This window comes from Halichoerus grypus, chromosome 7 (genome assembly GCF_964656455.1).
Source record: "Halichoerus grypus chromosome 7, mHalGry1.hap1.1, whole genome shotgun sequence".
Taxonomy (NCBI): Eukaryota; Metazoa; Chordata; class Mammalia; order Carnivora; family Phocidae; genus Halichoerus; species Halichoerus grypus.
In genome coordinates, this window is record NC_135718.1 from 99,817,662 (window position 1) to 99,839,843 (window position 22,182).

The 22,182-nt window shown below is 39.8% G+C and overlaps 1 protein-coding gene across 2 annotated transcripts; it reads right to left on the reverse strand.

Moving 5' to 3' along the window:
- Positions 1–555: 555 nt before the first annotated feature.
- On the reverse strand, positions 556–22,075 carry SELL (selectin L). Of its 2 annotated transcripts, XM_036097987.2 has the most exons (9): positions 21,935–22,075; positions 21,014–21,095; positions 18,749–19,135; positions 17,732–17,839; positions 13,606–13,791; positions 11,850–12,035; positions 10,425–10,553; positions 5,903–5,921; positions 556–960 (listed from the first exon to the last, which is right to left on the reverse strand). In XM_036097987.2, the coding sequence occupies exons 1-9, from the start codon at positions 21,935–21,937 to the stop codon at positions 942–944; spliced, it is 1,119 nt and encodes a 372-aa protein (XP_035953880.1). In that variant the 5' UTR covers positions 21,938–22,075; the 3' UTR covers positions 556–941. The 2 variants fall into 2 exon arrangements, with proteins under 2 accessions (XP_035953880.1, XP_035953879.1); XM_036097986.2 differs by lacking the exon at positions 5,903–5,921.
- Between the last annotated feature and the right edge of the window lie 107 nt (positions 22,076–22,182).

A 22,182-nucleotide genomic window follows, 5' to 3' on the forward strand; every position in this document is an offset into this window, starting at 1 on the left:
AAAGACTAGAGAGAATCTCGGTAGATGGGTAAGAGGTCTGGGGTGGGAGGAATCTCTTTCTTCTTGTTTAAACTGACATCAAAGACATGTTGCCTGCAGCTAGCATTTTGGTGATGTTTTTTATTAACAATATAGTGGTCGCTAAAAAAAAGAAAGCATCAAATACAAGACATCTTTGTAGGTCCAATAAAAAGAGCAACACTGAAAACCAAAAAAAAAAAAAAAAAAAAAAAAATCAGTGCAGGCTATCTCGCTCTTCTCTCTTTTGGTTTGGTGCTCATGAGATGCTACCTGTGGAAGCCAGCCAACTGGGAAGAGGAGACAGAAGGTGGAGAGGCTTGAGGCAATTAAATAGGATGGCCTCCATTTACAGAAGGTGAGGCTACTGTGCAAGTAGGACTTTCTCTGTTTGGAGCTGAACTCCATTACTTTGCTGGAGTTGGATAACATCACTTTTATGAAGTTATCTCTAAGAATGTACCCCTAGAAGCGACTGGAGGGCAGGGGAGATAAAATGTGACTTGCAACAAAATCGAGTCTGTAGGAACACATGTATCAAGTTTCCACTGTATTTAAGGTCATCAGGTACAGAAGGCCATCAGGGACAGCACTGAGTTGGAACTGGAAATGGAGTCAAGATAGAGAGCAAAATCGGACATCTTTATATTCCAAAGCCATCTTCTCCCCCCATGGTCCATGAAAAAGAGAATAAAACACAAGCAATATAAAGCACAACTGTAGGCAGGGGTGCAGGGGTGGGTGAGGGGCACATAGGGAGCAGAAAGAGCTGCTGATCCTGTAGAAATCTTTCCAGATGCACAGAAAGAGAAGCATTCCATCTTCAATATAGGAGACACCACCATGAGATACTTTTCAGGGAGGGATTTGAAGGATCCAGTGACACTTTAGTATCCCAAGAATTTTTTTTCACAGAGGTTGCTTTAATATGGATCATTTGTGCTGAATGAAAAACAGGAGAATATAAATTAAAATAAGGAGATTAAAAATTGCAAAACTTAACAGTGTTAGTAAAGGTAAATATTCACTGAACGTCAGAAAAGGAGTGAAGGAAATGCCTTTCAGATAGGTTGGACAAGACACAGGACATTCACTAAGGCAAAGGAATGAGAAGAAAACCCTAAAGCAATGCTTCTCACACTTGCAGGTGCTTGCTACCCAGCGGTGGTGTTAAAATGCAGACTGATTCAGTAGGTCTGGGTGGGGTCTGAGATTCTGTATTTCTCACAAGCTCTTTGGTGATGCTCATGCTGCTGGTCCATGGACCACACCTGGAGAAGTTTCTGGGGCACAACCTTTGTTTTAGGAGCAAATGAGTATGAAGGGCATTTTAGATAGACTTTGAGCGGTGGGCAGTCAATGAAAAGTAGAAGTTGACAATGCTCAAATAGAAAGAAAAATTAGAGAAAAATCAAAACTTATGAAAGGTATGGTAGTAACTCTAAATGCCTGATTCTGGTGGGACATGATTTAAGGAAATGGTTACAAATCTAATTTCATGAAGTAAATGACACCTTTTTGTGTGTGTGACACAGTTGTCTCATTCTTGCAGGGGATGGGGGAGGGGGGAAGGAGAGGGGAGGCAATTATGGCATGTCTTAATAGCACCTTTCAAAGGGAGAACCAGATTCTGAGACTCTGCTCTCATGATGAACTGCCAGGGTAAACCACAGTTCAGCAGCTGCAAATGTGCTTGCCAATACAGAGATAAAAATGTTTCTGAAAACAAAATTTCACATATACCCTCCACTGAGGTTGGCATCGTATCTTCCTGTGAATCTTGGGTGTAGCTTTTACCCAGGCAGAATTTAGACACTAGAAACCAAATGAGGTGGTAAACAGAACCAATTTGCAGAAGAATGAAAATAACCCGGCAAGAATTGAAACCACAAATGCCCTAGGTGTTGGTCATTCACCAGCGAAAAACTTTTAAGGATGAGCACACAGGACTATGCAGGTTGGTGCCAGGGCTTTAAAAAAATGCTCCAATATTTAGTGTGATGGTTTTCATTTTATGTTTGGCTTGTTCTAGAAACACACTCTACTTCTTCCATCCCACCCTTCCTCAGTACCATCACAAATGGTTTCGGGGAGAAAAATCATCACATCACTGGGAGAGGAGGGTGTCTGGGACTTAGGGCTCAATCACTGAGTCCTGAGTTCTAGAAGCATAAGGATGAAGCATGATCTTTGGATCCAGATGGGTATAAATCTCAGCTTTGTCATTTATTCAGTGACCTCAGACCAGATATTTTGTTTCTCTTTACCTCAGTTCCTTCACCTGTAAAATGAGAGTATTAATAGTACTTCTCCCCCACAGGCTTGTAGGCAACATTGAATGATTTCAGACACCTAAAACACTCAGAGCAGTGTGCAGCATGGAATTAATGTTTCATAAATGTTTACAATTATCTTAACTATGTCACTAGCTCAGGGCCTATAGGAAAGTTCTTTAGCTCAGTTATAGAGTTTGAAAATGATGTCCATCAAGATCCCTTCAAGACCTAAAATTTTATAATTCTATGAATTAAAGTCACTTTGGTCAATAAATGAGAGGTGTCTCAAGGCAGCTGGGCAAATACTGCTTCTTTGCTGAGTCCTTCTAGAACATCTGGTGACTCATTCAGGACCTATCTTGATGGGGCCAGCCTTCCTTGCCAACTTCTGTTCACAGCTCCTCTACACCCTGGACTCTCAGCAGTTCCAGTCACTGCCCCCCGAACACGCTGTCCCAGCCCCACTACCATAGCGTGTTTAAATCATTTCCCTGTAGTCTCCCCTGCTTCTCTTCATACACCTAAATCCCATCCATTCTTCAAAACCAACCCAGGGTCCACCTTCTTTATAAGATTTTCTGTGATCAACAAGCTTCTTCTGTATTGAAAAAGTCCTTTAACACAGAGTTCATTGTCTATTACCATCCTCTGCCTTATATTTTTCTGAAAATATGTTTTTTTATTTTTTTGTCTTCATTGCTCAACTAGATAATAATCTCCCTGAGGTCACGGTCAAGGACTTACTCTTCTTGGTGTCTCAGTCAAGCTTAGCATTGTTCCAACACAAAAGTATGCAATAAACAATAATTGATTGATTCATTGTAAAAATCAGTGAGCCGTTAAACTTAATATGGCAATTAGCTGAGTGTGGTAATGAACTTAATGCTAATACTCTTCCTGCCAGCCTCTCTTCCTGTCCCCCAAGGTCTCCTAAAAAATTGAATTGATCTGCTTCCATCTAGTGGCAATTAAAAAACAGGTGGTTCCTGTGACGAGAAAACAGCTCTGGGTGGATTGTGCCAGAAAATACTTTCACTCAGTGGGTGTGAGCATGAAAGAGATCTTTACATCTTGTGGATTTCCTGCCCACAGAGATAGGGAGCCCAGCCCAGAGAAGGGTCTAGGTCCCCATCTACAGTACTGAATGGAAGATAGGGCAATAAAATAAAATAGAATATGAGAACCTCCACTGACCTGATATTCTTATCCAGTCATCCAGTTCCTGTCTCATCTCCTAGGCAAGCTTTTTAAAGAGATGGCTTACATGTTCTGCCTCTACTTCCTCATCCCCACTGAACCTTAAACACCTGGCTATCAGACTTCTTCCATCATGACCTCAAACAGAACAGTCTCTGCACTGATACCCTTGTTACATTCAGTGAGAATTCACTGGCTCTCCCAGAAGCCCTTGAAACAATTTCTACTTCCTTCTTTCCTTGGCATTCATAACCCAGACTCTCCTCATCTTCCTTCTGCCTCTCTGGCAACTTCTCCCCATTCTCCTTTTCCTCAGTCAACCCGTTTTTGTTTTGTTTTGTTTTTTTAAAGATTTTTTTTTTTATTTATTCATTTGAGGCACAGGGATACAGAGAGAGAGAGCATGAGCAGGGGGAGAGGCAGAGGGAGAGAGAGAAGCAGCCTCTCCGCTGAGCCAGGAGTCCGACGTGGGACTCAATCCCAGGACCCTGGGATCATGACCAGAGTTGAAGGCAGACGCTTAACCATCTGAGCCCCTTGTCACCCTGTTTGATATGGATTTTACCCAGGTTCCTGCCCTCTCTCCCACATCATCTTCTGTTCTCCCACTCCACATGCTTCCCAGATGACTGTACCTGCTCCCAAAAGAGCGGTTAACCTCCTGGAATGTGAGAAACCCTAGATCCACTCTCCTGCCCCAAGGTGGCCCCTGTGCAACAGACGGAACCAATCAACTGTGGATGAGCCACAGACACCTAAAGCTCAACACAGACAAAACTGAACCTATGATCTCCACCTCCAAAACTTCTCATTCTTTTATGTTCCCTTCTCAGTAAATAGTATAGTATAGACAGTAACCATCCACCAGTTCCTGATCAAAACTACGATGACTTCTTTGATTCTTCTCTCTCCCACTTAGCGAATTAATTACCATATTCACTTGATTTTACCTCTTACCTCATGAACTCAACCTCACTGCTATTTCTCCAGACAGGCAGCATCAGCTTTAACCTAGTAACTTCAAATGCCTCCAAATCAGTTATTTGCCTCCAGGCTCACCCAACTCCCCTGTTTGCAGAATGATCCTCATAAGGTGAAAATTTCAGCATGACATTCACCTGCTTTATCCGAAAAGACCTGAGGATTAAGTCCATGTTCCTTAATATGGCTTATAAATTACTCTATGATCTGGATTATGTTGTCTTATATCTCCCCAGTTTCTCTTTTTTTAATATTTTATTTAAATTCAATTCAGTTAACATATAGGATATTATCAGTTTTGGGGTAGAATTTAGTGATTCGTCAGTTGCATATAACACCCAGTGCTCATTACATCACATGCCCTCCTTAATGCCCATCACCCGCCCCATCCCCCCCACCCATCTCACCACCAGCAACCCTCAGTTCGTTCCCTATAGTTGAGGCTCATGGTTTCTCTTTTGCACTCAAAGCTACAGTTCACTGAACTAGTAAGAACTTCTTCATAACAATTTGTGGTTGGTAGCATGGTTGCCTGAACAAGCAACCAACATCCTCAGGGACCATCCTGCTTCTTCCAGCATTTTAAAACGAGCTCAGTTTTCTAACTGGGCCCTCAGTATGTCACCAAAGTCTCACTTTCATAGTTCTTCCTACTTACACTCTCCTTCCCAAAATCTCTAAGCAAGTCACTGAACCCCTGAAACTGAGAAATGTTTTGCCATGTTCACTTCTGCCAACTGAACCGTGTATTTACATATGCCTGCATTGCTTCTCAGTCTGTGTTTCTCCAGCTGAAAAAATCTGAGGTTCAAGACCAAGCTAAAAAAAAATTGCCTCATTGCGGAAGCCACAGGCAGAATTCATGTTCCCTACCTCTTTCACGTTTCTGAAGGTCAATGCTTATCAGAGCAGTAGTCATTTACATTCTTATACTAGGCACTGAAGGCCTGGGGTCCAGAATTATACCTTCTTAGGGCCTGGGATTTATTAGTTTCTCAATAAATGCTTGATGAATTGAATGTTTCCCAAAAACTGTATTTGGTATTGCCCTTATATTCCTCTAGGACAAGAAGAGATAAATCATCATGCTTCCAATCCTTATAGAAAATTCAGGGATAATCAGAAAGAGCTCCCTTCACATAACTGTCCTTTCTTAATAGGGCATTATTTGTTCATTCATTCATTCATTCATTCAATCAATCATTCTAATCCCCTGGCACTAAAACAAAACCACCCACACACAAAAAAGTCAAAAGCACAGCTTTTAGAGGAGGCTGGTGGATTATCACTTTATATGGAAACTTCATTTGAATGAGACCTCATGTAAATAGTTACTAAGGAGTTAACATGTCTAGCTATAACAGGAAGTGCCTCAAGGAAGGTAGAGAAAAGATCAACAGATGTAGAAACTTCTCACTGATGGAACTTACCTTTCCTGGGACTCTTTACCTAAAAATAGAAGAAATAGGAAAAATGGCATCAGTGAAAGTAGACAAGCCCAATTGTAAGAGAGAAGGCAGAGTGAGTTCTACTCCCAAAATTGGCTTTTGAGGTGTATTGTGTATTTGTTGGTGGACCCCAGCTGTGTGTAAGGGGATTTGAGATGCTGGCTTAATGTGCTAATTCAAACAGTGGTATATATTCATACATAATAGACCCATTGATACAGATGCTTCTGCATTCCATTTCATCCTTTATGCCGATCATAGAGACAGAAGTCTAGCCCGAATTGCCTGATGGTCAGTCCCGCTATGCCTATACACGTGTTTACCTCTTCCCGCCCGCCATCTCAGCCCACCTGCAGATTCTTCCCTAAGAGACTTGGCTACTAATACTGTAAGAATATGTGTCATTACGTCTCACACCACCTTGTCTGTGAGAATCCACAAAGAAATTTCACTTGGGTCTCGGTGGTAGGAATTACTCATTCATCTGAGTAACTGATGTGTTTTTATCTTACAAACACAGTAAATATCATAACTATTTATGCTCCCTTCTTTGACTGGCTGCCGGGAAACAGAGCCAGAGCTGAGACCCTTTTCTATCAAGTGTACAGGACTTTGTGACACACATTTTTGTGTACTAACTTCACCTCTTGCTCCAACTTCTTTTTATGCCCTAAATTTTGGCCTTCCTTTCCTTACCTACTTTTAAACTAATTTTAACTTACTATGTTGAATACATTTCATAAACCATCTTACATTATTTCTGAAAAAGAAAAGAGTATAAATAAATAGATTAATGAAAGAACTGCAGAGCTGGACTCCAGAGGAAATAAAAGCAAAAAAAAAAAAAAAAAAGCTTTTTGAGAAAAAAAAAATCACTGGGAAGCACTGTGTTTCAGTGGCTATAAACTGGAGCTCTAGAATCATCCAGTCCGAGTGCAAATCCTGTTTTATCAACTGTGGTGTGTCTCTGAATAGCTGCTTAGCCTCTCAAGCCACAGTTCCTTCATCTGTGAAAGGAGCATGATTCTTCACTGAGTTGGTAAAATAAAACATATTCAAACTGCTTAGGTCAGGGCCTACCACATACACAGTGCTCAGATATTGTTTTAAACCTTTAAAATGTTAGAATTTACTCTTTTACACATTTCCTCCAAAATTCAGCCTGCTGATGACATTGGCTGTTTGCATGTGAGCAAAGAGAATTAAATCTTAATTAACTTCATTCCTTTTGATGGCTGGGTTGCTGGAGTGGGGGGTGGGGTGGGAGGGATGGGGTGACTGGGTGATGGACACTGGGGAGGGTATGTGCTCTGGTAAGCACCGTGAATTGTGCAAGACTGTTGAATCTCAGATCTGTACCTCTGAAACAAATAATGCAATATATGTTAAGAAAGAAAAAAAGAAGAAGAATGTAGCAGGAGGGGAAGAATGAAGGGGGGGAAATCGGAGGGGGAGAAGAACCATGAGAGACGATGGACTCTGAAAAACAAACTGAGGGTTCTAGAGGGGAGGGGGGTGGGAGGATGGGTTAGCCTGGTGATGGGTATTGAGGAGGGCACGTTCTGCATGGAGCACTGGGTGTTATGCACAAACAATGAATCATGGAACACTATATCTAAAACTAATGATGTAATGTATGGGGATTAACATAACAATAAAAAAATTAAAAAAAAACTAATGATGTAATGTATGGTGATTAACATTAACAATAAAAAAAGTCAAAAAAAAGTCTTAATTAACTTCAGGTTCTGTTTGTTTATCTTCATATAAATATATTTTCCTTTTAGGAACAATGACACACGTAACAATACATGAGCAAGAATCTGTTACTACTGAGAGAGTTCTTTTTGAATAAAAGGAACTAAGGGGCATATGTTCAGTTTCATGTCTTGTTCTAACCTTGTGGGTTGGTTCAGGTGGGGAATTCTTCCAACCAAGAGCTTCATTAATCTGAAGACCACTGGTGTTAAGGGGCATGTGTGGATGGGAGTCTGCTCTCTGATTCTGGCCCCTGCTGATATGGGATTTGAGACATTTGACCTAAAATCCCTGCCTCAGTTTCCTTATTTATCAAACAGGGCCAGTGATAATGACTAATCAGAGAATGGTTATCGAGGGGGAAAAGTGTTTCTAGACAAGCCCATACAGATGGGCATGCATTTCTGGAGCTTGCATTTACGTCTTTTCCAGAAGAACGGAGCAAAAGCCTGGATATCAAGACAACTAGGGCAGGTATCAAACTGCAGGTTCAGAAGATTCATCCAAGGACAGGACAGGAGTCAAGAATCTAGTCATTTCACTGGCTACTACGTCCTATATATTCACCTGTCCTCTTTTTCCAACTTGCTGAACCCAAAACACATATGAATTCCTCAGAGTTGATAACTACTATACACATGCAGATTTATTGCTTTTAACTTTTTTTTCTTGTAAATGTGTCAGCTACACTGTTAGAAAAGCTCTGGGGGGTTAACCTGGGAACTTAACCATCATTCCTAACACCGTTTCTATAGGAAAAACATTCTTGTTGCAAAGAACTAACTTACAACTACAATCTTTGGAAGATAAAGTCACTTGAAAGTTGGAAATATCAGAAGATGTTCCACAAATGAAGGCTATTAAAATGCTACATTAAAGATACCCTGACTCTCCTACAGAGTCAGTGATCTTCCGGGGCTTCTGTTCTTTTTGTTGGCATACATTTATCTAGCCCAACTGCCCGTTATCTGTTTCCTGTTTGCCCCACACTTATTCCCACAGCAGGGGCATGTAGTTTTCAGGTTATCAGTTTGAGATCTTGTACAGAAATGACTCCAGGGTAAAAAAAATTTAAAAACAACCCCACTGCCTTTCTCACCCCTGCTGAGCCACCTTCGCCAGCTAACCCCCGCCCTGCACCCCACACCCTGCCACTGAATACAAGTGACTTCATTCTAGTCTTTAGATTCTACTAACAGTTATTAAAAGACTTTGGGATTTGGGGATATCCTACTTATTAAGATGACTCCCAGCCCCCAAATCCTTAAAGGTTATTTAGAGAACAGCCCCGTCTCCCAGAGGGTGGTGTGTAATGGTCCACTGCATTCTCTACCCCTCAGTTCTGTCACCATCATCCAAGGTAGGAGGGAAAAAAAGACAATTGGGGTCAGGCTTTGAAGTCTCAATGGAAAGGATAATCAATGGCGGGAGAAAAAAAATCTCATTCTTCTTGTGCCTTAGAGTAATACTTGAGTACTTCATATCGTACTGTAAGATGATGGGATCCAGTCTTAGCAGAATTTCCAAGAGCAGGAGCAGAGACACATGAGTGGATCAGGGCCCTCACTTGACATGAAGGAAGCTCTTGCACATCAACAGTGCCCCCTTCCATCATCTTTCTGGGTTGGTTATAAAAATAATCTAGTATCATTCTTATATTTGGAATGAAAGATCAGATCACAGTAGAAGACCACTAGGGATTGGTAGATAACATTCCTGCAACTGGCAGTGAGGATGGGTGAGAGGCAGCCTTTATAGACCATACTCATTGAACAGAATACATACTAATTAACTGATGGAAGTAAAATTAAAATGGCAATCAACTGACTCCATAGAAAGGCAACACCAAACAGTTGGTTAGCAGTTATTTTGAGATCATTGATGGCCTCTGAACTTAAGGCAGTGATATCTCAAAAGCTGCTAATGTCCATGAATTTCCTAGTCTTAAATGTTTCTGCCAGGTGAGTTTGGCCAAATGTGGCAGTGCATACTCAGGGTCTGCCACAGACTGTGGGCCTATAACCAGCAAGTCGGTCCCACTTTAAGCTTTGGACATACTCAGGAGGGAGGTGAGGGGAGTGATGCTGTTGTTTTTCCCTGGTGGTGTCCCATGTATTGTGCCAGGCAGTAGCTATTGGCTTCTCAAACAGCCCTCCTTATTCCTTTTTCTTCTCCAGGCCAGAGTGGAGGGGAGGCAAATGCAGTGCATTTGGTTAGAACTGTGACCTCAGTGAATAGACACAGGGGGGAAAACGTGAGGATTTTTTTTCCAGAGACAATGCAATTCCCGCACGTAAGAAGCCAGACAGATATGTGACTCAGGTTTTGGGGAACAGTGCCTTAAAAACCTTATTGGACATTAGATTCCTTTTCTAGTGGAATTGTAGCATTGAGATCAAAGGCATTTAGGCTCTTAGAGGACAGAGATTATACGTCCTTTTTTTTCAGAATTAAAGAAGAGCAAAGAACCATTAAAATATCTCATTTGTCTATTATCACCCTAGCATGGTGCCTTGAAGACAGTAGGCATTTTTAAAAGGTTTGTCAGATGAAAATCACAAATCAGCCAACTTGTTTTAATGGAAGTATGCATGGGCTGTTTCACACATCCTCAGGGATGATGTCTATAGAACACGGAGCTTGGTATCTTGCTTCAGTTGAACTGATCATACTTAATTTCCTGTGTGTTTCTATATTTTTTCCATTTTGAATTGTATTACTTTCATATGAAGGCAAACTCACATACCTTTCTTTAATCTTCTCGCCAGCCAAATGATAAATGCCAGCCCAGCAAAAGCAGTAACCATGACTGCCACCGGAATGAAGACAGGGTTATAGTCGCCCTTCTTGATCATTGAGAAACTCCTGTCCACTTCTGAAAGAGAGATCAGTAAGGAACAGAGCACGAGGCCACAGCACTATGTACTTAGTGCCATCTCGTGACATTAGGCTTTGTTCCTCCCCACGTCTCCCAGTAATAGCCCATTTGATGCCCTTTGATAGATGATGAAACTGGCATGGGAAAGACCATGATGAGCCTACAGCAGAAGCAGAAACAGGACAAACTTTTCTAGCCCAATGCCTATAAATTCTTAGTCTCCAGATTTGCAATTCATGGAACTCCCAGAAGAAGTACCTAAAAATCTTGGCAAAAAGTGGTCATCATTGTATTTATTTCCATGGCTTTGTTCAATAGTTGGGATTCTACAACACTGAGAAGACCTAACATGTCTAATAAGACTTCAAGAAAAATAAAAGCCAGTGATCTGAACCAGGTAACATATCAATCAAAGGAAATTATTAGTGTTTTTACTTTGAAACAGCTGTGCAAACATATGCACTTGTTGTTTGCATGCCAAGGACCTACACTAAACTGTCTTTTAAATGATGTGGTCCTACCACATATTTCTACTTCCTTCACAAATAAGTAGATGGATACACCTATATCCTCTTGAAAGAGTGAACTAAGTTCATTTGGGAGCTTTTGTTGAAAAACTACCCATATGAAAAAAGTCTACATTCCAATACCATGAATTAAACAAATATACTTTTGCATATTAGTACAGGGTCTGTGTCCCTTATTCTTGGTGTTACTTTGATGAATTCTTTCGAGGTGCTTCCACTCTCACACCCAAATGTATAATAGCAAAAAAGCTCAAGTTCCCAGATGATCCAAACAGAGGACAACTTATTTATTTACCTGATTTAGCATGGGCACCGTGTCGAGTGGAGAGTCCATGGAAATGAGGAAGACAGAGTCCTTCTCATACACAGATTAAGGAGGCATCAGCTTAGTGATAATGGAGAAATATCCACTATTTTGGGAATTAGGTGGTCACTGGTGACCTTTGTCGGGACATTTTACTGGACTAACGGAAGTGAGATAGTAGTAGAATAGAAGAATGAATAAGAAATAAGTCAGAGACCGTGCCTTTAGATGTTAAGAGTTAAGATAGGAGTTGAAAATCAGCTGAAGAAAGAAATGGTTGCCATTGAAGGAAGACATAGAACAGCCCAGGATTTTATAGTAAATTAATGTGTACAAATTTATCTTTAGGCCATACACATTTAGCAAAATGAAATTTAAAAGTTTAATATATCTTTCCCCATTATCTCCCCATCTACCAACTCCATTTTTAAATCTTCAGTATATCAGGGCAAATTTACTCACTTTGACATTTTGGACTAGGGCTTGACCAGATTCCAGATGATCCACAAATAGTTTTCCTCTCCCCAATTAACTCCGTCTCTTCTGAGCAGTGGAAGGTGCACGTGGAGGTAAAGCTGAAGTTCCCCAAGGGGTGACTACAGTCCATGGTCCCCAAATCAGGGGCCTCCAAAGCCTCACATTGAATCACTTCAATGAAAAAGAAGAAAGCAGTATTTCTGAGCAGGGACCCTCCCTTGACCAAAGGTTTTTAGCCAAAGTTGCTTGACTCAACTGTAGAACCACCTGATTGAATCTAGACATTTATAATCTCTAAAAATTAGTTCGATAATGCTGCTTCCAGACTTTATTTTCTTGAGAATAATGGAGAATGGTGAGTCAGAGGGGAAGCCAGGAGCACTGACCGCCCTTGGGAGGTGATAAGGAGGTGAGCGGAGGGTAGAGTTGGCTGCTCTAGGTTGTTGCCCCAGTCTTGGTAACTCTCCAGCACTGCTGGAAGTGTGCCATGCTACATGGCCTTGGCCTCAAGAGCTCTCATGGAATATGCTCAGTGAATGCAGAGAATTCCCACCCTTTCACTTGACAAGCAGTGTTGAAAAACACCCTAATTCTCTGAAGCAGGTCACTCAACTTTTGTAAATTCAGCAGGTTGGGCAACTTAGTTCTATGATTTCAATATGATTTTGATAATTTTTTGAGAATTAAAACACTTATAATTAGTGAGTCAGATGCATAAATGTAGAAAATGTAACCAAAACTTCACAGGTACAGATGCCACCAGTTTTCTCCCATATAGGGATAGTCTTCTTGACAGTTAAAAAGAAAAACCCACCATATTTCAAATGAAAAAAAAAGATCAAGAGACTATGTGTTTGTTTTTCACAGTAGTTGTTATTCCCCTGAGAATTCACAGAGGAGGAAAAGTAAAAATGATTTTAAGAATAAACCAAATAAGGGCGCCTGGGTGGCTCAGTTGGTTAAGCGACTGCCTTCGGCTCAGGTCATGATCCTGGAGTCCCTGGATCGAGTCCCGCATCGGGCTCCCTGCTCGGCAGGGAGTCTGCTTCTCCCTCTGACCCTCCCGCCTCTCATGTGCTTGCTCTCTCTCATTCTCTCTCTCTCAAATAAATAAATTAAAAAAAAAAATCTTTAAAAAAAAAAAAAAAAAGAATTAACCAAATAAAACAATCAAAAAAACCTTCTATTGGGGCTCCTGGGTGGCTCAGGTGCTTAAGTGTCTGACTCTTAATCTCAGCTCATGTCTTGATCTCAGTCAGGATTGTGAATTCAAGCCCTATGTTGGGTACACTGGGTGTGGAGCCCACTTAAAAAAAAAAAAGAACACCAAAACCCTCAACCCCCTGGGAAGGAAATTCGTTGGTGTTCAGTAAGATGCCACATAAAAAGGGTTATTGAGAGGACAGAACAACCAACATTTAACTGAGGTTCAGCAAGACTATTTTTGCCAAGACAATGAGAAAACTAAAATAAAAATTACAGTATAATCACACCATGTATTACTGAAATTATGTACATATTGTGAGATGGTTTCAGAGATATTTGGTTGTTTTTTGTTTGTGGTTTTTCTTTTTGATTTGAGCAACAACAATCCCTTTAAAAAACATCATAGTGTGATCTAAGTTAGATTAAACTATGTTCCAAAGAGGACAGAGACTTCTTAGCAAGTCTCTACTGCATTTTCTCAGTTTGTAAACCCAAGGCGGCCATGACAAAACCTCTAGTCTGAAGAGTTACTCACTTTCACAGGTTGGTTCTTGAGATGACCAGTTTCCGAAAGGTCCACAAGTGGTTTCCTCAATCCCAATGAGGTCTGTTCCCTCAGAGCAGTTGAAGGTGCATGTGGAAATAAAGCTAAAGTTCCCCAAGGGGTGACTACAGTCCATGCTCCCCAAATCAGGGGCTTCCAAAGGCTCACACTGAATCACTGCAGTAACAAAAGAAACAGCATTGGCTAGTGTGAAGAGGACCTGATGTCTGGGTTTAAATCCCAGCTCTGCCTTGGCACGAGGTAAATTAACCCTTCCAGCTTCAGTCTCTTCATCTATGAAAGAGGAATCATGGAAGCCTGGGTGGCTCAGTCGGATCTCATGACCTCAGCCTTCGGCTCTGGTCATGATCCCAGGTTCCTGGGATTGAATCCCGCATCGGGCTCCCTGCTCAGTGGAGAGTCTGCTTCTCCTTCTCCCTCTGCCTCTCCCCACTCCTCATGCTCTCTCTCGCTCGCTCTCTCAAATAAATAAATAAAATCTTAAAAAAAAAAAAAAGAAAGAAACAGGAATCATGACTGTGTTAACTTCCTAGAGTTGGTATGGGAATTAAATGATCTAATGTAAGTCAAGGGCTTAAAAGAGAACCTGGCTCAAGATGTCCATCGACAGATGAATGGATAAAGAAGATGTGGTATATATATACAATGGAATATTATGCAGCCATCAAAAGGAATGAGATCTTGCCATTTGCAACGACGTGGTTGGAACTGGAGGGTGTTATGCTGAGCGAAATAAGTCAATCAGAGAAAGACATGTATCATACGACTTCACTGATATGAGGAATTCTTAATCTCAGGAAACAAACTGAGGGTTGCTGGAGTGGTGGGAGGTGGGATGAATGGGGTGCCTGGGTGATGGACATTGGGGAGGGTATGTGCTATGGTGAGTGCTGTGAATTGTGTAAGACTGTTGAATCACAGATCTGTACCTCTGAAACAAATAATACATTATATGTTAAAAAAAAAAAAAGAAGAAAAAGATAGCAGGAGGGGAAGAATGAAGGGGGGGAAATTGGAGGGGGAGACGAACCATGAGAGACTATGGACTCTGAAAAACAAACTGAGGGTTCTAGAGGGGAGGGGGTGGGGGAATGGGTTAGCCTGGTGATGGGTATTAAAGAGGGCACGTTCTGCATGGAGCACTGGGTGTTATACGCAAACAATGAATCATGGAACACTACATCAAAAACTAATGATGTAATGTATGGTGATTAACATAACATAATAAAAAAAAGAGAGAGAGAACCTGGCTCATAGGAAGTCCTAATTAAACACTAGCTAGTCTTTTTATTATTGTTGGCATTATCTGAGGAGAGAATGTTTAAACCTACATAGGTTCACATGGGAACGACCAGCTCAATTTGGAAATAACTGTCACATCAGAGCTCCTAGATATATTAGAGTGCTGGGAGCAGGAGGTGTGGAAAAAGAGTGGGAAAGCTTTAGGAAACATCTCAGCCTTGATTCTGTCTCCACCCTCTCTAGCTCCTACCTTCAGTCCCCTCCAGAAACTATTTCCCTGCTCTGACTTGTGGTATCATAGTAGATCAAATTGAGCCTTGGAAATCATTCTTCACATTTTTAGGCCCTGCCATGCCATTTGAACAACTATTTCAACTCTTGTGTCCTATTGATTATCAAATGTGAGCCATCATTGTGACCTTAGTTTTGAGATTTCAGTGAAGAATGGACTTGAAGAACTAGATAATTTTTATATTTTCCATATACAGTATAAGCCCAAATTAACTTACGTTCTCCAGTTCAACTCATGCCTGCAAGTAAGTGCCTAATATATCCAGGCATAGTCTCAAATCTGACATATGAAATGGTAAATAATACTGATCTCAAGCAGCTGTCAGTCTACCAGGGGATACAGACAAGTACATGGATGACTTCAACAAATGTGGGATAAACAAGAGAGAAATATGTGCAGCTATTGGGACATGGAATTTAGAGACTTAGCTTGCCTTAGGGTCCAAAGAAAGCTTTCTGAAGAAAATTCGTCCCTGAACTATGTCTTAAAGATGAACAGGTGTGTTAGCCATGTGCAAAATGAGGGAGAAAGCCATGAGCAAGTCAATGAGATACAAAGCACGCATGAAAAGTGTGGAGAACTACAAGCATTTTAATGTTACTAGAAGGAAAGAGGAGGCAGGAGCTGATGGGAGATGAGATTAGAAAGAAAGGTAGGAGCTAAGGTAAAATGCTGTTATCTTTTTTTCAATTATTTATTGAATACCTACTATGTATTAAGCATTTCTCTAAGCTTGAGGAGTTCAGATTTCATCCTGTAGGACAAATGATAGTTAGAAATTAAAGGGTAGATATATGTGTGATGTTTGTTTGTTTTTGATTAATCAGCCTGCCTATAGTATGAATAGTATATTTAAGGGGAGCTAATTTAACCTTGTGGAACTCAGCCAAGAAACTAAAGCAATAATCTAGGAGGATGAGGGCAGTAGTAGCAGAATTGACAAGTAGGAGGAAAATTAGAGAAACAGTAAGTTATAAAAATGAACAGTGTGTTACTTTGCATAAAAGGGGAGGTGGAAGAGTTTCATACCAGAGTACCCATGTAAATGGGGGTGCCTCATACTGAAATAGAAATATGAAAAGGAAAGTTGGCTGGGACAATTGATTTTACAATCTTTGGGGCATCGCAAAAGATATACTTAGCATATTTGGAATTATTCAGGGCTGGACAAAGATTTGTCAGTCCAAAGCTCACATGAATCTGTGAGTCCACAGAAGTTGGTAAGTTTGACCAAAGCGGGGTCATGTAGAGTCCCTGGACAAAAGATAGAAGAAAATGAGAAATAACAATAGTGTATGGGTTTGGATAAGTGCCCATGAAGAAACCCAAGGAGAAATGATTATAGGTAGAAAGAAGACCAGAAAAGAATGATAAAATGGAAGCAGAGGCAAAAAAAAAAAAGAATAAAATGTTCAAAAGGGAGTGAAATGGGCATGCCAATGATATAAGAATTAAAAAATAAAATATAAAAATATTAAGGATAAATAAATAATAAAAAATAAACTTCAGCAGTGGAGTGAAAGTATTGGGTAGGAATTGAATGAAATGAGTTAGACCTATTCCAGTTGGTTGATATTTAAATTTATTTTAGCTTTAATTCTTTATCCTTTACAAACATTGCTGTTCTCTTCTTATAATTTTCTATCCTATGCACCAGATACTTCAACCATAGTTTTGAAACTCAATCAATGTCAATCAAAGGATTTGATGTTTCTTTCGGTAGTGAGTTGACTGGGTCAAAGACTCCTTGACTTTGAGTCTATGTACTCTTTCCTTTCTATTTTCTACCATCATATCTGTGAATAATTTCAGTAGACTCCTAGTGATTCTCTCCATCCTCTCTTTTTGTTCCTCAATCCATCTTATGCATTGCTTCTAGGAATATTGCCCCAAATGCAGGTCTTAAGATACTAAGTGGCCTCCCATTGTCAAATAAAGGCCAGATTCTTTCATTAGGCAGTTAACTCCAGCTTACCTTGCTTTCCATCGAACTAAATTATGAGCATACATAATTTCCACTAGCTAATTGCAAATCCTTTATGGGCAGAATCTATAATAGATTTGTTTTTGTATCCCCCAAAATACCTAGCCCAAATAAATGTGTTGGATTTATTACTATATTTCTCTGACCTATATTTTGTATCATTATGTGAACTTTTCTTTTCAGCCTTGCCCTGTCATAACTTTGAGGATTACATAAAAGAGCAAGATTACCTAATGGTTAACTCACCCTCCTAACAATAAATGGCAATGTTTCTTTCAAGCTTTAGACTTCTAACGAATCCAACAAGTTGGCTAGATTATGAGTTCCCTAACAACAGGAATCTACCAAGCTGCCTTCTTTGTGAAACTCAAAAAGACGTGCTAAGAAGTGATTTGAAACTTCATGCTGACTTATGAAATCTTTCAGAAAACATAACAACATTGTGCAAGCATATCCTTCTGATCAAAACTTCTCATTTCTCGGAATGGCGGGTATCATTTTGTCCCAGTCAACCTCCACAAGTTACAAGAACGCTTATAACTATATATAGGAAGAAACAAGTCAGGATGGGGGCTTACCAAATTGACACTGGGGCCCATAGTAGCCCACATCACAGTTGCAGGTGTAATTATTGATGGTTTCCACACATTCTCCATGGTTGCCACATGACCAGGGCTGACAAGAAGCTTTAAGGGAGGGTCAGAAATAAATTATTTTAACGTGATTACTTCTTAGTACTCATAATCATTTCTTCAGGTATAGATAACTTTCTGGCTGCGACTACTTAATGAACAGGAAAGGTTTATTTGTACATTCATAGCTTTTTTTGCAATAAAACCATATGCTAGAATTTTTTATTTATGTAATATACTGGCCATATAGCCACAGACATATACATAGGATGAATTTACCAAGGCCAATACTCTATAACGCTTCAGAGAAACTTAGTGACATACTTTGAAACTCTTGGAATACTTTGTTTTAAATGTTATAAGTAGGTTAAATGATGACCCAACCCCAACCATTTCTGCAATATGCTTGACAATCCCTTCCTTTATAGAAAATACTAGAGAAAGATTAAGTCTGAACTTGTTAAATCAGTAGAGAGCCCAATTTACAAGAGATCAAATTAACTATGTTTCATTGTTGAAATATGACTTGGAAAAACACTGACTGTTTTGGAACTGAAAACAGAAGTTTCCAACCTCCACAGATAATGAAACATGGCAATATTTCATTTTATAGAATTATGTAAGATTAAGCCAAGGAGGAAACATGAGCATAAATCCCCCTACCTTACAGTGAGGAAACGGGGATCATGTGAGCCTGAGCTCCTGGCCAGACCCATCTCTCTGCTTCTACTTCCCTGCCTTACTTCTCACATACACTTACATGTTGCTGTAAATTGATTTAGAGGTGTAGTTTTGGGGTGTTAGGAGCAGCCTCACATGCCAAAAATGCACAGAAGTGACATGATTTTCTTTTTATTTTTTTAGAGGACTGGATTTATTTTAGAATGTACTAGGAACTACTTTCTTCCCTATCATCCTCCTGGGATGAGTCCCATCATTCTCTCCACTTTGGCCACTCCCTACCTGTGTAACAGAGGGCTCTCTTTTGTTTGTAGCAGGAGTCATCATTCCACTTTCCTGCGTCTTTGATCCTCTTGATGTAAATCTCCACACAGTCCTCTTTGGACTTCTTGTTGTTAGGCTCTCCATCTCCCCAGTTCTCCGCTTCTTTTGTAAGAGACTTGTTGGTTCCCACCCAAGTCCATATTCCCCCTACTTTCCGGATTCCTATCCAGTAGTAAGTTTGGCTGCGGGGAAGTGTCCTCTCCAGGTACTCAATTTCCCCCTTGTTTTGTATGGCAACTAAATCTGTGTAATCCTCTTGGCAGAACCTTCTAGCCCTCGCCCAGTTCATGGATTTTTCAGAATAGTGATAAGTCCAGCCATTGGTTCCACGACGTGCAAGGAAATCTGAAAGACATCAGTGTGAATTATGCAGACTCTCAGTTACAACTGAAAAGAACCTAGAAGTAATCCAGGCTGAGCTTGCCACTTAAAGATGACGAAACCAAGACCACAGAATCAGTCATTTGCAGATTTTAAGTGGAACCTAGACCTTCGGGTCCTGATCACTTTTCACAGTAATATATAATACTTTTTGCTCATCACAAATTTGGTAGCTTCCTAGATTTTATTTCATAACCTCATTTTTTTCCTCAAAATTCTTCCAAGTGAAATTTAACCAATGTATTTTAAAAATTCATATTTCTTTTTCTATTTCTGTATAATATATATCCCTAAAACTTACTGCCCACTTTTTTATCCTGGGATAATTTCCTAAAAGCCAACATTTATGTTTCTGTGGGAGAAGTAATATAAGGACAGGAATAACAACATACTTTTAAGTATTCTCTTTCATATCAAAAAGGTAATCTTTTCCACAGGAAGAGCTGCTTCTGGGAAAGCCTCAATACATAGCTCAAGCCTTATATATCTAACTATATTTTTTAAAAAGAATAATTTACAAAACCAAATGCTGCAGGATTATGAAATTGATTTAGATCGTGTTCTGTGCACAAAAATACTCAGCTGATCGTGTTTAATAATCATATGGGCTCTTCAAATAGGAGGGCTTTGACAAAACCGAAACAAACACATAATTATGCAATGACCTCATGGTATCATATGCCAGTCTAAGCATGGTATGATCTATGTGAAATGCTGTTCTACCATTACGGTAAACGTTTTTATGGTCATCAATATTTATTGAGTTTTCACTATGTAGGGCAAAAACCATGGAGGAATACCAAAGAAAACATAGATCCAATTTTTACAGTCTCCTAAGGATTCCGAACAAGGAATAACTGATGCAAAGAAAACATAATTAATCTTGATCCAATTAAACATATCAGAAGTGAACAGAGAACTGAGAAACAGATATGATTAATGAGTAAGGAATGTAATAAAATAAACATTTGGAACAGAGTTTTGAAGGAACATTCTACCAGAATATAAGTTCTAAGAGAGAAGAAACTGTTTGGTTCAGTGCTGTATCCTCAGTGCCTAGGACAGTGCCTGGCACATTATAGGAACTTGGAAAACACTTGTTGAATGAAAAGAGCACTAGCTTTGCAGGTGACATGAGGCAGACATGGCATAAGGAATGTGTCAGGGGCAGAGAAAAGCACATTTGCTTGGCCAGAGCTCAAAATCTAAGCCAGGGAGTAAGAAGGACTAACTTACTTAGGAAGGGGAAAGAAGGTTCAAAACAACTGCTGGAGAGTCTTCAAGAATCAGACATAAAACTTATCACACTAATGGGAGAAGAATAAAAAATATATATATAAAAGGCACACTATAATTGTAGAAATAACATTGACATGCACTAAATTATTGAAAAAAAAAAAAATAGAAAGTACCGAGCACCCGGCTGGCTGAGTTGGAAGAGCATGTGACTCTTGATCTTGGGCTTGTGAGTTCAAGTCCCATGTTGGGTATAGAGATTACTTGAAAATAAAATCTTTTAAAAAAAATAAAAGTACCCTGCTAAATATTGGGTATGGATTGTAAGGGTCCCATCAGATTTTCCTTAATTGACTTTATTTCTTCATAATTAAGACTTTTGTGGGATTATCAGGATCTGGACCATGCAACAAGGGTGTGGCAGGCTTAGAAGGTTTCCGGGGGAAGTACTAAAAGTAACAGAAGAAAAGGACGTTCATAGAAAGGATAGAACTAACAACTATCTATCTAATATTCTTCCCTGTGACTACATGCACCCAGTGGATATTTAAGAAAAATAAGCGTAAGTTAAAAAGGGCTTAGCAATATACAAATACCATAACGTACCACAACATAGCACTGTCCAGACCCACAACTTGAAGATATTCCATGAGCCCCTCTGAGAGCTCTGACATTTCCATGGAAATATCTGCAAAGAAAATACAAAATTATACTTAGATTTATATTCTTAAATCACAATTTTTAGAGCACCTTGAGGAGGTGGCTGCAACTTTCTTAAAGTTCAAAATAAAATACATATGCTCACTAACCCTGTCTGAAGGAAGAGGTTTCTTAGATGTGCATGAAAAAGTAGCATTAAATTTGCTTCAAAACTGATACAGAGTTGTTTCTTTTCTTTTTCATGTTTTAGCCTTAGGTTGCTGATTATTACTACTCTGATTTTTTTCTACATTTCAATATTTTTTTGTACTTTCTTTCTGCTGAGCTGTTAGATGAAACTACTTGATATTTAATATGTATATTTTCAAGGTGTTCTTTGATGCTTAATGAACTATTGAGGTCTGAGATTTAAATGTTAAAATCTTACACTGGATTACAATGGTTCGATGCTTCAAATACTTAAAAGTATTAGATAGCCAGACATCAATAAAGAAAAGCAGTTCATTTCTTTTTCAATTAAAAAAATACATTTTGCAGAATCCAGACCACAAGTTCTCTGCACACCTTAAAACCATATTTTCTGAAGTGTATCACCTCTCAGGTAGCCCCAGTGTTCACCTGCAAAAGTGTTCATTTCAACAAGATAGTACTTCCTCAAGAATCTCACCAGAGATAAATCAATGAAGAGAAATCAGCACATCTGAGAAGAAAGATTCTAGAAGCACCTTTTAGACTCAGCATTTTTAATTATTGGCTTTGTTAAAACCAAAAATGAAGTGTGTTGTTTCTTGTCCTTTGCCACCTGTCTTTGCAATCTCAAGGGGTTCTATCTGAACATCTGGAAATCTTTGAGGATGAAAAGCTCACCATGGCTTTATTTGTCCTTCTTTAGCTCTTCTGGACTTCAGCCTCTCAACTCAGCACCAGGGTGTCTGGGTCCTTGCCCACAGCTGGGTGCGCTGTGCTTCGGGAGGCTGTGTGGAGTGCCACCAGAAAGGCTTCTTTTTTTTTCATTTCTCAGACTGAGTTTCACATCCTCCTCCCCTTCCCCCCACCTTTCCCCACCTCTTCTCGCTCCTCTTTCCCCACCCCTTTCCTAATCTGCCTTCTGTCAC